Source organism: Phyllobates terribilis, unplaced genomic scaffold, assembly GCF_046119375.1.
Source record: "Phyllobates terribilis strain yellow unplaced genomic scaffold, ASM4611937v1 Scaffold_5__5_contigs__length_657084704, whole genome shotgun sequence".
NCBI lineage: Eukaryota > Metazoa > Chordata > Amphibia > Anura > Dendrobatidae > Phyllobates > Phyllobates terribilis.
In genome coordinates this window covers 222,269,763-222,284,961 of record NW_027362765.1, presented here as the reverse complement: position 1 = coordinate 222,284,961, position 15,199 = coordinate 222,269,763, and the positions used below count along the sequence as shown (strand labels likewise).

The 15,199-nt window shown below is 46.8% G+C and overlaps 1 protein-coding gene across 3 annotated transcripts in view; it reads right to left on the bottom strand.

Moving 5' to 3' along the window:
- LOC141272772 (phosphatidate phosphatase LPIN3-like) overlaps nt 1-15,199 on the bottom strand; it is a 215,757-nt gene that overhangs the window by 11,998 nt on the left and 188,560 nt on the right. For all 3 annotated transcript variants that reach the window (XM_073683836.1, XM_073683838.1, XM_073683837.1), the window contains 6 exons: nt 4,702-4,838; nt 4,508-4,601; nt 4,350-4,419; nt 4,182-4,274; nt 3,251-3,306; nt 3,024-3,120 (listed from right to left, as the gene is read on the bottom strand). In XM_073683836.1, coding sequence (XP_073539937.1) covers nt 3,024-3,120; nt 3,251-3,306; nt 4,182-4,274; nt 4,350-4,419; nt 4,508-4,601; nt 4,702-4,838 — 547 coding nt within the window. The remainder of the gene's footprint in view (nt 1-3,023; nt 3,121-3,250; nt 3,307-4,181; nt 4,275-4,349; nt 4,420-4,507; nt 4,602-4,701; nt 4,839-15,199) is intronic.

The following is a 15,199-nucleotide window of genomic DNA, read 5'->3' as shown; positions in this document are numbered from 1 at the left end:
CTTGTGAAGACAGGATAATAGCTATATGCAAAGTGCTTTAGTGCAATAAGGATATATACCAAACTGTTTCTGGTGGGATGATCATATAACAGAATTATCTAATAATGCCAAATAAGTAGCCAAAATTCTATAAAAGGTATAATAGTATTAGTCTCTAAAGTGCTAACGTGCAATAAGGATTTTGGACCAAGCTAGATATTTTATATACCCAAGTTTTATCCAATAATGCAAGATTACTAGCAAAAGTACCATTCCAATGGGACATAGGATGGTATAAATTTCTAAAGGAGTTCAAATGTGATCAAGATATGGGTCACACTGATACTCTATATAGAAATTATACAGAGGGTAGCTTTTATTCCTATTAGCACTGCTTATTCTATGACTGAATATGCTATTCTAGCATGCTGTTCCTTTAAGAACTGAAATCAGCTGATCTTACTGTTGCTGTGTGTGAAGTGTATGAAGCAAACACATGCTAATTGTATAGAACATCATTAGACAGAGGTTCAGTCCTTATTGGTTGCAATTGCTATAGATCGATAAACAACATTTCATGTGATTAACAAGGTTTGACAGAAATACTGGAAATAATCCATTTGCTATTTACCTTGAGGAGAAACGCTATAAGAAAGGTGAAGTGGTTCCACTGTGCTGCCCCGACGGGCACGTTTCGCCGAGCTTCTTCGGGGCCCCTAGAATAGCATATTCAGTCATAGAATAACCAGTGCTAATAGGAATAAAAGATGCCCTCTGTAGCATAATATCTCTATAGAGTATCAGTGTGACCCATATCTTGATCACATTTGAACTCCTTTATTTATTTATTTTAATCACTTATATAGAGTCATTAATTCCACAGCACTTTACAGACATTATGGGCACTGTCCTCATTGGGGCTCACAATCTAATTTCCTTATCAGTATGTCTTTGGAATGTGGGAGGAAACCGGAGAACCCAGAGGAAACCCACGTAAATACAGGGAAGAGAGACTCCTTGCAGATGTTGTCCTTGGGGGGATTTGAACCCAGGACCCCAGCGCTGCAAGGCTGCAGTGCTAACCACTGAGCCACCGTGCTGCCCCACTCAATGTCCCATTGGAATGGTACTTTTGCTAGTAATCTTGCATTATTGGATAAAACTTTGGTATATAAAATTCTATCTTAGTCCAAAATCCTTACTGCATGTTAGCACTTTAGAGACTAATACTATTATACCTTTTATGGAATTTTGGCTACTTATTTGGCATTATTAGATAATTATGTTATATTATCATCCCACCAGAAACAGTTTGGTATATATCCTTATTGCACTAAAGCACTTTGCATATAGCTATTATCCTTAGCAAGTTCACTTCTTACCAAAGGAGTTTTTTGACTGTTGCTAGCCATTTGGTCTTATTGTGTATATGAAATCAGAAGCAATTTGACTAATCTCTCATCTATGACATTTACTATGAAAATCAAAATCCTTATAAGGCTAATTATGAATTATATGTGATTTGCTATTTATTACACTTAATATACTCATCTTGAGCTCCAGTGTTCTCTTTTCTAGCACCTTTTTCCTGTTTTATATCTTTTTAATATTTGATCAATAAAATATATATTTTATATCTCTTCTATGTGTCACTTGTAGTGCATAACAGGGCATACCTAGTACCTGGTAAGTCATGTTGATTATATTGTATTAGGAATTACTAGATGACTGACCATCAGACATCTCTGGTGGCATTTAACTGAAATTTACATAGATAGTTACATAGTTTATAAGGCCGAAAAAAGACAAGCGTCCATCCAGGTCAGCCTATTTCTTGTGCACTGCAGCTATTCCGCAGCGTTGATCCAGGGGAAGGCAAAAAAAACCATGCGGTATAGGCCAATTTACATCATTGAGGAAAAATTCACTTCCTGACACCAATCTGGCAGTCAGATTAAATCCCTGGATTAATTAACTAAGCATAAGATGTAATTTTATTGTTCTCAAGAAAGGCATCCAGGCCTCTCTTGAACTCTTTAAGTGAGTTGGACATCACCACTTCCTCTCCCAGAGAGTTCCAGAGTCTCACGGCTCTGACCGTAAAGAATCCCCTTCTATGCTGGTGCAGGAACCTCCTTTCCTCCAGACGCATAGTGTGCCCCCTCGTCTTTGTCACCATCCTTGGTATAAACAGGTCATGGGAGAGATCTCTGTACTGCCCCCTGATGTATTTATACATGTTTATGAGGTCTCCCCTAAGCCTTCTCTTTTCCAACGTAAATAGGCCTAATTTTGACAACCTCTCTGGGTATTCTAGTCCCTCCATTCCCTTTATTACCTTAGTCGCCCTCCGTTGTACCCTCTCTAGCTCCAATATGTCTTTCCTGAGCACCGGAGCCCAGAACTGTGCACAATATTCTAAGTGCGGCCTTACCAGCGCTTTATACAGAGGAAGAACAATGTTCTCATCATATGCCCCTATTCCTCTTCTGATGCATGCCATGACTCTATTTGCCTTCGCAGCTGCTGCCTGACACTGGGCACTCCAATTTAATTTGCTATTAACTAAGACGCCCAGGTCCTTAGCCACGCATTATATAGTTTACTGTGTTTCATAGGCTGGCGTCGTCTGAAAGTTGGAATTAAATCTAACCAAGTCGACATCTATGCCGAACAATGTTAATCGGCTTTACAGAAGCTATTAATGAACCAGGGAACAATATGGTTGAACACATCTGTGTGCATTGCGGTGAACTATCACTGACCAGCTTATATTGTATATTCAGGACAGCAATATGGATTTGTTGTCTCACTGATTTTAAACCCACGTTTCTGTAATTCATTTAACAAAATTCTTTTACACAGGGTGTGGCAGAAACATGGCTCAAATTCATGACGAGAAAACAGATCATTAACACTTATGGCAACATGGAAACAGCTTGTAAACCCGCCATGATTCACCAGTAAGGAGTCACTGGACAGGCAGGTCGGTACAAAAAACTCAAGACAGTGCTGATGTATGGGGAGATGATGGTCTCTCTTACTATTTGCTCAGACGTCAAGCGTAAGGATTTCCGATATGGCCTAGCTTGTATGGAAACTAATGAAAGTTTCCTGTTATCTTCTATGTTCTTATTCAACCTAAATAGAAAAAACAAAAAAACAGGATCCAAAAGATGAACACAGCAAGAGAGAAAGCAGAAATGAAAAAAAGGAAAACTGATATGTAAAGTGACATAGTGGAAGTAACTTCAATAAAAGACACACTCACCGTTCAGAGTTGGAATCTTCATTCTGCCTCACATTTTCCTTAGGATTTGCTACTGGCTGTTTGGGAGTGATGGAGAAAGTGCGTGGTAATAGTAAGATGGAGAAATTGAGGGGCAGTTTATAGGAAGGAAAATATTGGAAAACTAAGAAGATGATTGTAAGAGTGAGGAGGTGAAAGTGTTAAGAGTCTCAGTGAGAATGGAAAGATAGATCAAAGGGGTTTTCTTAGGTTGTATTCTCTCGAGTGCACCGCTTCCGGCTCCCCACTTTGCCGGGAGCGGGGCTCTCCTGAAGACTGATGCTCTCCCATTCTGCTAACAGAGACAGCTTTGGCTTTGCAGCTTGAGAGAAGTGCAGGGGGTGAAGCTGGCTGTATTTAGTGTTTCGGCCAGCTTCAGAGCGAAGCATGCAGGCTGTAAAGCACTCCTTGACAAGGTAACCAACCAATCTAGGCAAAGAGCAGTACACTCTAAAATTAAAAATCACTCTGTTCTTAAGAATGGAGAGGAATTTTATAAGGGGTAAATTGCTTCTTTTTACAAGTACTTTGCAATATTATTCATTTATAAACTTGACATCCTTTTAAGGGGTGAGGGGCTAAAGGTCCTCCATACACAATAAATAGCTGCTGATGGTTCGGCCAGCCGCCATCTTTACTGACTCCTTCATACACAGGTGTACTCAGCTCGGTCAGGTTCAATTTGTGTGGCGGCTTGAAGGATATGATTGGTATGGATAAGCTAGCGAAGAAAATAGAGTGAAAAATGTAAGAAAAGAGTATTGAAGAGACAGGTCAATAGAGGACAGAGATCCACACATCCACAGTACTGTGTGTCAGAACTGGGAGAATAAGTTGAATAGTAGAAAATCTAGAGGTGGTCCATGTATTGAATAGAAGACATATGTCCTACTACAAATCTTAGGCTTCTCACCAGTTGGCTAGGCAAGCTCCTTCTTCGCCAAGAAAACCACCATCCTCGACTTCGAGGTGGCATCTTCTGCTGAGAAATTTGATCAATCACCCCCTTCAAGAGTACACAGAAAAGGACTAATTAGAGGAGTAAACAATGAATGAGAAGTGTAGATAACAGGAATACTACCTGTGGCAGCATCTTGTTGTACACTTGCATGCAGAGAAGAATTGGGGCAGCAGTTGCCCAGTTATAGAACCTGCACAGAAACCAGAAACACAAGAGACAATATGTAGAGGAATAGAACAAAAAAAAGTCCAGCGACAACATATCAAAAATGGTCCTACTTGTTGTGTATTCTCAACACCAGTCCTGGATTTTCTATGAGTGAAGGGTTTTGGATGAAATCTGAGAATGAGATCCTGTACTTAAGGAACCTGTCTAAATATGGAGAGAACAGTTGGATTGCTGGAATCCTGGTGTATAGCTCTATGCATGGTAACGTGATGTTATCTAAGATAGAAATTTGTAATATTTATACCTTCAGGGATGTTCCATGTGTTGGTGAGACCCCCACAGAGTGACATTTCCACAGAAGGTATTGATTGTTCCATGTTGTCTTCGGGTACCTGTCCCGAGTCCTTGATATGGAGAGGCGGAGGTGGGGGATGCGGATCACTAAAAGTATAATATTAATAAAAATATATATTTTTATCATTTTATAGAGGATCAACAATATTTCACATTGGATTTCGGAAAATTAATTTACTTAAATCCATCTCTGACTGCAGGAGCTTCCGGTCTATTGTCACGTATATACATACTATATACTAGGGCAATTTTCCATGGACGTGTACTGACGCGCCCCCTGGGCCAGTGTTGTTGGGGATACCCGGAGCCGTATCAGATGGGGGTTGTAGTCTCCGAGTGGCTGTGACCCCGTCCGTGCCCAGGGTGTCAAGCTCAGTGTGTGGCAGTCCTTATGATGTTACTAGATGTTCTTTTGTGTCGACTACGCCACCCGTTGATTTGCGGTCAATACGGCCGCCGCTGCAGCAGGGTCCGCTGAGGCTGGTGATGTATGTGCAGCTCAGGTAGTATAACCCCCAACGGGAGGGGTATAGCCTCAGGGGGTCAGTTGCAGAGGATGGGGGTTGTGGTGGTGCAGCGGGGATGGAAATGAGACTCAGAGTCGGGCTGTGCAGTTCAGGGTTTGTTTACTTACTGCAGTTGTTCTGGTCACTCCGGCCTTAAGTGACCACCCGAGCCGTGCTGCGTCCACCAGGTCCTGGACTCGGCCAACCCCCAGGTGATTCTGGAGCGTGGTCCTGAGCTCCCTTTCTGTCTTGTCCTCTTCTCTGGCCTTCCCCACCAGGGATCCACCTATGTCCGGCTCCCTCGGGCCTCTTGGTGGTAAACCCTTGTCTCTGGGTTCCCTGACCCTATTCCTGGTCTGCCTTCTGGGTGGATTTAGTGGGTGATCGTGGCAGATCGATCCTGCCCACGACCTCCGGTTCCTGGCTAAGGTGTGCTGTAGCCTCTGCCAGCTTGGGATCCGGTACCCTGTTGCCAACTCTTCACCCTCTGGTCTAATTTGGGCTCTTGGAGTTCCTTCTTTCTCCCCCTCTGGGTCTTTCCTTCTCCTCTCTCTCTCTCGTGGCCTTGGAGCTGCTCTTTTCCTCTGCTCTCTTCCTCTACAAAGACTGACAGACTGACCCTGATCTAAGATGGTGCCCACCTTATATACTCCCTCTATGTGTGAGCTCAGGTGACCAGCACCCAATGAGCTCCTAACTTTACCCAGGCTGCTCCCCCTATCTGCCCCTACACTACTGGGATGTTCCACCCCCCTCCCACTCCAGCCAGGAACAGACACTGTCGTACCTGCACATTTCTCTAGTGGGAGTACCATCGGTCTGTTCCTCGGAAATGGGATGTGTGTAGTGCATGCAGCCTACTGAGCTCAGTTCCACACTCCATCCTTACCCGGGAGTGGAATATCACACCTCTGGGTTGAGGTGCAATACCCCTGTAGCAGCCGAATCCTCAGGGTGCTACATTCCCCCCTGGTAAATCACAGCACGTCATCGGGCTGTAAGATATAAACATCCACAAACATACATTTTTTTTTCATAAAACATAAACATATAAAACACTATATATATCATAAAACTTTTCATATAAAACTTTTCATACTAAACATTCTTGTTTCTGGTTCCTCCGGTCACGGTGCAACTTGTGACCGGGTAAAGTGCGACAGTCTCTCTTGGAATAAAACAGTTCCCTATAAAACCGGTAGGGGGCGCCTTAGGAAGCGCAACTATATACAAGGGGATATGGCCGCTCTCAGTCCTCGGCCAGGTATTAGGAACTAGGGACACACGGGGTTAACAGTTCACTCTTGGCTGGTCCCAACGGGGACTATATTTTAACTAGAACAGTTCTTATACCCTGACGGGTAACTTTATACAGTCTCTCTCTACCGTACTTCAGCGACGGCGTCCTCCTGCTCCTTCTTTAGATTCTTCAGACCCGTCCGGGTCCTCTTGCTCCTCCTCACACCGCAGCTCCTCCTCCGTCAGGCGATGCACATGGAGGGCGTAGGGTCCTTTGGCACACTTGTGCCGGGTGAAGGTGACCTCGTCCCCTACATACAGGTCACGACCTCTGTGTCCCTCCGGCAGATGGCTTTCTACGTCTCTGCGGGTTACAAAGACGTCGCCGGGGGTCTGATGGTCTCTAATAAAGCCCCATCCGTGCTGCATGTTGAATTTTATCACAGTCCCGGTGGAAGGGGGACCATGAGCTGCACGGGGATTCCTCCTGGTCCGGCTCTTCTGCTCCGCGCTCCTTATCTGCGCTTGCTGTTCCCGGACCCGCCTCTCTCTCCGCTCCCTCTCGAAGACCTCGAGCTGCTGGCGGCAGCACTCTGCACGCTCTGCTGCGGCCGCCCGAGTCTCCTGAGTGAACCCCATGAGGTCTTCTCCGGTGGGGTCCCACTCGAACTGTGCCTCCTCCAGCGGGGGCGAGGTCCTCTTTACGGGCTTCGGAGCCGGAATCAGGGGCTCGCACATGGGCCTTGCTCTCTGGAGTTCCAGCTGAATGTACTCCTGGGGCCATATGAAGGGCTGCCCATCCGGGCACGTATGCTGGGCGAATAGATCTTCACCCAGGTGCGGCACTCTAGATGTTGAGGGCGCGTTGATGGTAGCGGCGCCCGGGTTGACCAGGCCTTGCGACCAGGCCTGGGGCACCTTAAAGGCAAAGGGCACCGTAAGAACGGCGGCGCCCTGGGTTATTCGGCCCAGCGACCAGGCCGGTGGCTCCGCGGAGGTAGGGGGCGCTGTTGGAATAGCGGCGCCCGGGGGTACTAGGCCTTGCGACCAGGCCGATGGTATTTCCTGCTTGGCCACTCTCGAGGTCGAGGCGTGTGACGTCACAGGGGTCGCGGCCGCGGCTTCCGGTTGAGGCCTAGTCTGCGGCGGTGACGATGCAGCGACGGGCACGGCAGGGGGAATTTCGGGCTCTGCGACGGGGAGCTGGGGCAGGCACGCGGTTTCCCGGCTCGGGGTAGAGACGTCCCCTTTACCTGCCTCCGTCCGTTCAGCTCCCTTCTCGGCGCCGTCTCCTGCCTTCATTCCTCCTGCGCCATCCTCAGAGGCGGTCTGTCTCCTCGTCTCAGGTGGCGTGCTCCGCTGTCGGGTTTCGGTCTGCTGGGCCATCTCTCGGCTCCACTCCGCCAACGTCTCCCGCTGCACCCGGGCCATCCTCCGTGCGAGGCCCTCCAGCGCGGTCTGTGCACACTCCCGGTCTCGGGGGAGCTGTGCTAGGATCTCCAGCAGGCCTTCTGGAGTGGCGACCTGCAACAGGCTCCTGACCACTGGGTCGGTGCTGCCTGACTCTCCCTCCATCTCCGGGTAGGCTCTCTCTGGACTCTCCTCCAGACGTCTTGTCTCCGGGTGCGCTCTCTCCAGACTGCTCCAGGCGACACCCATCTTTGTTCTCTTCTTCTGTCTCCGCCCACATCGAGGGTGGTCCCGGGGCAACTTAGTGATTGTCAGTTCCAGGGGCAGTTCTCTTACGCTGATGGACACTTCCAGCATCACAGTCTCTGTTGGTGGGCGCGGTTTCCGCTTTTGGCGCCATTCTTCGACCTGGCCCACGATGGGAGGTGGCCTCTTGCCACCCTCTGGCACGCCCATAATGGCGTCCGCTCTTCCAAGGCGGGAAATCTTTGGAAATGGCGGGAATCGTCTCCCAGTGGCGGGAAACTCCATGGATGGCGGGAAAAAGCTGCAAATGGCGGACAACCGGCGGGAAACGACCTGTGATGGGGCCCGATGGCGGGGACCCTCCGGAACCGGCAGGAGACTTCTTTTTAAGGTAACGGTGTACTTCTCTTCAGGCACGCAGTACCCGGTTGTTGCGGGCACGAGATCCTGCCGACTACGCCAAAGTTGACGCGCCCCCTGGGCCAGTGTTGTTGGGGATACCCGGAGCCGGATCAGATGGGGGTTGTAGTCTCCGAGTGGCTGTGACCCGGTCCGTGCCCAGGGTGTCAAGCTCAGTGTGTGGCAGTCCTTATGATGTTACTAGATGTTCTTTTGTGTCGACTACGCCACCCGTTGATTTGCGGTCAATACGGCCGCCGCTGCAGCAGGGTCCGCTGAGGCTGGTGATGTATGTGCAGCTCAGGTAGTATAACCCCCAATGGGAGGGGTATAGCCTCAGGGGGTCAGTTGCAGAGGATGGGGGTTGTGGTGGTGCAGCGGGGATGGAAATGAGACTCAGAGTCGGGCTGTGCAGTTCAGGGTTTGTTTACTTACTGCAGTTGTTCTGGTCACTCCGGCCTTAAGTGACCACCCGAGCCGTGCTGCGTCCACCAGGTCCTGGACTCGGCCAACCCCCAGGTGATTCTGGAGCGTGGTCCTGAGCTCCCTTTCTGTCTTGTCCTCTTCTCTGGCCTTCCCCACCAGGGATCCACCTATGTCCGGCTCCCTCGGGCCTCTTGGTGGTAAACCCTTGTCTCTGGGTTCCCTGACCCTATTCCTGGTCTGCCTTCTGGGTGGATTTAGTGGGTGATCGTGGCAGATCGATCCTGCCCACGACCTCCGGTTCCTGGCTAAGGTGTGCTGTAGCCTCTGCCAGCTTGGGATCCGGTACCCTGTTGCCAACTCTTCACCCTCTGGTCTAATTTGGGCTCTTGGAGTTCCTTCTTTCTCCCCCTCTGGGTCTTTCCTTCTCCTCTCTCTCTCTCGTGGCCTTGGACATGCTCTTTTCCTCTGCTCTCTTCCTCTACAAAGACTGACAGACTGACCCTGATCTAAGATGGTGCCCACCTTATATACTCCCTCTATGTGTGAGCTCAGGTGACCAGCACCCAATGAGCTCCTAACTTTACCCAGGCTGCTCCCCCTATCTGCCCCTACACTACTGGGATGTTCCACCCCCCTCCCACTCCAGCCAGGAACAGACACTGTCGTACCTGCACATTTCTCTAGTGGGAGTACCATCGGTCTGTTCCTCGGAAATGGGATGTGTGTAGTGCATGCAGCCTACTGAGCTCAGTTCCACACTCCATCCTTACCCGGGAGTGGAATATCACACCTCTGGGTTGAGGTGCAATACCCCTGTAGCAGCCGAATCCTCAGGGTGCTACAGTACATTTTGGAAATGAGGAAGAAACCAGTCTCTGATGAAAACAACATACCAACAGAGATAAAAAGTGCAAACTATGCAGATATTGCCTTGGTTGGATCCAAAACTATTGATGGAAAGCATTACTGCTAGCCAATGTTTTCTGTCAGTTGCATACAGAAAAGATAGTACCGGTAGTAAGCCATTTTCTTACATTATTATTTACTACTGCTACAATAGTTTTTGCAATGACAACACTGATTGGAAGTGAGACACTCACTGCCAGAGCTTTACGCCGGCCATGCACATTAGTTGGCAGTCGGCCGAACGATGCTTCAGCCAATTGTTTGTCCGACAGCCATCTCAGCCAACTCTCCCATACACAGCAGCGCTCGTTCGGCCGTGAACCCCTGTGTTCTCTATAAGAAAGATGGCAGCAAACACGTCAGTTGGCGGCTTATCTGCAAGAGAACAAGGCGATCGGCAGTCTGAAATCAGACATGCATGATCGACATCTCTCCTGACCATCACTCAGTGCCTCCATACACATTAGACATAAATATTGTCAGGTTCGGATGACATTAATCTAATGTTTATGGGGGCCTTAAGTCTTGAATGTAGCCACAAATATTTTTCAGTAGACTGTAGATGCACTGAACCCATGTTTTCACCTTTCTGTACAAAGTAAGCAATGTTTTTAATCCAAGTTCCCTAATCATAGGTATGCATGCCACAGGCTGAGAACTTATCTCCTCATTGACCACATGTAGAATACTACTGCTTCGTGACCTCTGTTCTTGGAGTATATCGCTCACCCCAGTAATTAAATGTTCTCTGTCGTGCCCCTGGTGTTAGCTCCCGTCCTAACAAGGGCAGTACCCAAATATGTCCTAACAATGTCACCCACAAAAAGATCCCTTGTTAGGGCGGGAGCTAACACCAGGGGCACGACAGGGTAGATTTTCTTCGGAGGAACCAATGGATTGAAGGGGATGAGGAAACCCGAACGATGCCCACTTGCAAAAAATGGGTCAGATCCACACATGTCACTAATATTTGATAACACGGTATTTTTTCATTTACTGACCAAGAGTGGTTGGAAATTATTGGCCTTTTGGAGGTCACATGTTTGCATTCAAATAGGGCTGTTTAGATTATATGTTTTAGAATAATTTTGGTTGTTTTTTGGCATCATTTGCCTCTTGTTTGGTATATTTTGAGAGGTAATACTTGTCAATTTGGATATAAGATGTAATTAAGGACTGGTATCAGGTTTTGGAGGTATTTATTATATACTCTCTTTTTAGAGATTTATTAAAGGTTATATTTTAAGAGATACGTCGTGGCTGTTATATGTTGTTAATACTGAGGAAAATTGTCTGCCGTATGTTAAGCAGATCATAGCTATTCAATTGCGTTTACAGCCAATGAAAACACAAAAGTCATTATCTCAGTAAATTAGAATAATTAACAAAAAACACCTGCAAAGGCTTCCAATGCGTTTAAAAAGGGTCCCTTAGTCTGTTTCAGTAGGCTCCACAATCATGGGGAAGACTGGTGACTTGACAGATGTCCAGAAGGCAGTCATTGACACACTCCACAAGGAGGATAAGTTGCAAAAGGTCATTGCTAAATAAGCTGGCTGTTCACAGAGTGCTGTATCCAAGCATATTAATGGAAAGCTGAGTGAAAGGAAAAAGTGTGGTAGAAAAAGGTGCAAAAGCAATCGGGATAACCGCAGCCTTGAAAGGATTGTTAAGAAAAGGCCATTCAAAAATTTTGGGGAGACTCACAAGGAGTGGACTGCTCCTGGAGTCATTGTTTCAAGAGCTACCACACACAGACGTATTCAGGACATGGGCTACAAGTGTCGCAAGTGTCGCATTCCTTGTCTTAAGCCACTCATGACCAATAGACAATGCCAGAAGCGTTTTACCTGGGCCAAGGAGAAAAAGACCTGGACTGTTGCTCAGTGGTCCAAGGTGTTGTTTTCAGATGAAAGTAAATTTTGCATTTAATTTGGAAATCAAGGTCCCAGAGTCTGGAGGAAGAGTGGAGAGGCCACAATCCAAGCGGCTTGAGGTCTAGTGTGAAGTTTCCACAATCAGTGATGGTTTGGGGAGCCATGTCATCTGCTGGTGTAGGTCCACTGTGTTTTATCAAGACCAAAGTCAGCACAGCCGTCTACCAGGAAATGTTAGAGCACTTCATGCTTCCCTCTGCCGACAATCTTTTAGGAGATGGAAATTTCATTCTCCAGCAGTACTTTTCACCTGTCCACACTGCCAAAAGTACCAATACCTGGTTTACAAACAGTATCACTGTGCTTGATTGGTAAGGAATAGTGATGAGCGAGTATGTTCTGTTAACCCTTTCGCCGAGTATGCTCAGGCAAGCACCGAGTAGTTACAGCTGCTCGGTGTTATGTTTAAATCACTCCCGTGTGCATGATTTGCGACTGTTTGACAGCTTTATTACATGTGAGGAATGCAAAAGAAACAATCATTCCTCACATGTATTAAAGCTGTCAAACAGTCGCAAATCATGCACACGGGAGTGATTCAAACATAACACCGAGCAGCTGTAACTACTCCGTGCTTGCCCGAGCATACTCGGCGAAAGGGTTAACAGAACATACTCGCTCATCATAGTAAGGAAACTCGCCTGACCTTAACCCCATAGGGTATTATGAAGAGGAAGATAAGAGACACCAGACCCAACAATGCAGATGAGCTGAAAGCTGCTAGCAAAGCAACCTGGGCTTCCATAACACTTCAGCAGTGCCACAGGCTGATCGCCTCCATGCCACGCCGCATTGATGCAGTAATTGATGCAAAAGGAGCCCCGACCAAGTATTGAGTGCATTTACTGAACATACATTTCAGTAGGCCAACATTCCAGATTTTAAAAACATTTTTCAAGCTGTTTTTATAAAGTATTCTAATTTACTGAGATAATGATTTTTTATGTTTTCATTGGCTGTAAGCCATAATCATCAACATTAACAGAAATAAACACTTGAAATAGATCACTCTGTTTGTAATGACTCTATATAATATATGAGCTTCACTTTTTGTATTGAAGAACTGAAATAAATTAACTTTTTGATGATATTCTAATTTTGTGAGAAGCACCTGTATATGGACATGTACGTTATAGAAAGTTCAATAAAATGATACCTTGATATCTGCAATTCGATGTCTTATTCCAGAGAAATCCATGTTTTAGTTATATGTAAATGAGCTGTTCAGGACAATTGAAACTGATGATCTGCATGAGAATCTGCCTCCAGAGATTATTATAAATAAAAGGGGCATTACCAGTGTGAGACATGTAACTAACACAGAACTGTAGAACTGAACTTTGTCTTTTGGCACATTTGCTGCAGCTCTCAGAGCTCTGCTAAATTACAACAATATTGTAACCCTGTTTACCTGTGAGATGGAAGCTGAAGCTGAGAGGAACCTGCAGATGTGTCAGGTATAATCACACACAGCTCTGCAGTGAGATCAGGAGAGCAGAGAGCGGCCATTACACATCACACTGGTACCATTACATATTAAACTGGTATCTATTACATGTCTCACACTGGTAATGCCTCCTTTCATTTATAATAATCTCTGGAGACAGATTCTCATGCAGATCAGTGTCCGGCCCATAGTCCTGAGCAGCTCATTTACATATAAGAAAAACATGGATTTCTCTGGAATAAGACATCAGATCACAGATATCAAGGTGTCATTTTATTAATCTTCCTATGACCTACATGTCCATTTAGATGGCTTAGAAACGTTGATCCTACTGACAGATGCCCTTTAACAAAAATCTCCAGAAGAGTTCCCTTAATGCCGGACTACAGGACCTAATTTAATAGAAAAAGTCTAATCTGAACTTCTGGGTTGTGGAATCCTGGCATTCAGAGCAGGATCCCACAGCCCTCCATAACTCAGCTCACTGTGAAAACGCCAGATCTTGTGAGTTATTGTGACATTTAGCCTTTTGCACTAACCCAGCCCTGCTACATCATTTACTAAGCAGTTACTTATTGGTAACTAGTGTTGAGCCACCCCCGTAGTGTTCGAGTTCGGTTCGGTTCGTCGAACACCCGTGTGTTCGCCGAACTGTTCGTCGAACACCTTCGAACACCGTTAAAACCAATGGCAGGCAAACAAAAACACATAGAAACATATAGAAAACACCTTCAAAGGTGTCCAAAAGCTGACAAACTGCTCAGAAGACACAACTAACACATGGAAAAGTGACAAGTACATATAGTCATGCGAAAAGAAAAGAGGTGGAGGAGTAAAAGGAGGGGGAGACACAGATATAGGCATGTCATGCCCTTCTAAAATCCAAAAAGTGAGAAGCCGACACGGCCAGTCCGCTCCTGCCCGTGACACCTCCGTGTCGCCGGGTTTGTGCCAGAGCCGCGGTGAACCCTGATGGCCAGCCCCCCTCTCCCAATACTGGTGCCTGTCCGCTGGTGGGTCGAGCGAGCCCCCCTGTGGTGGAGGCAGCTCTAAGCTTTTTAATTTAAATTGTCTCTCTAATTTGAATGAATACACTTTAAATCCATTTACAAGGATCTATTGGAGGGCAAGTCTCATGCCAGCAGCCGCGTAATTCCAGCTCCAGTAGCGTCCACTAAAGCTGCTGCAGTTAAAAAGCTTTTATAAGCATCGAGCTCGGCTGTCCACCGCAAGGCATCCTACTGCCAGTCCCAGCCCCTATGCCTTGGGGTGCCTCCTGAAGCTCTTCATTGAGTATCCCGTGGTCCCGAAGCATTTCCTTTCAAAAAAATTAAGTGTCCAAACTACAGGTGGTGTAGCTTGCTTAACAGCCGGGATAATCCGCTGACTAGCAGACACTGCTACTAGGCACAAAGTATTTCCTGGGCTAGATGCAGTTAAAAATTTGTAATTAGATACTCTCGTTGGATGCTGAGAAAGCATTCCATAGAGTCTCCTGGCACGCCATATATGATTCTCTTAAAAAGCTTGGGGTAGGGGTCTAGGGGACCCTTTTATAGCCAAAATCACGGCCCTGTATCGCAATACGTCACCTAGGCTGAAGATAAATGGAACTGTAGCACCCTGAGGGCTCGGTTGCTACAGAGGTATTGCACCTCACCCAGAGGTGTGATATCTCACTCTCAGGTAAGGGTGGAGTGTGGATCAGGACCCGACACCTGCATGCATTACACCACATTGCCGTGGGGCAGGGAGACCAATATGCCCCTGAGATGGGCACGACAGTCCCTGTCCCTGGCTGGAGTGGGGGGAGGGAACACTGAGGAAGGGGAACCCTGTAGTGCAGGAGCAGGGAGGAAGCAGTTCCTGGGTGCATTGAGAAGGGAGTATAAAAGGTGGGCACCATCTTAGTTCAGCGCAGAGAAGTCTGAG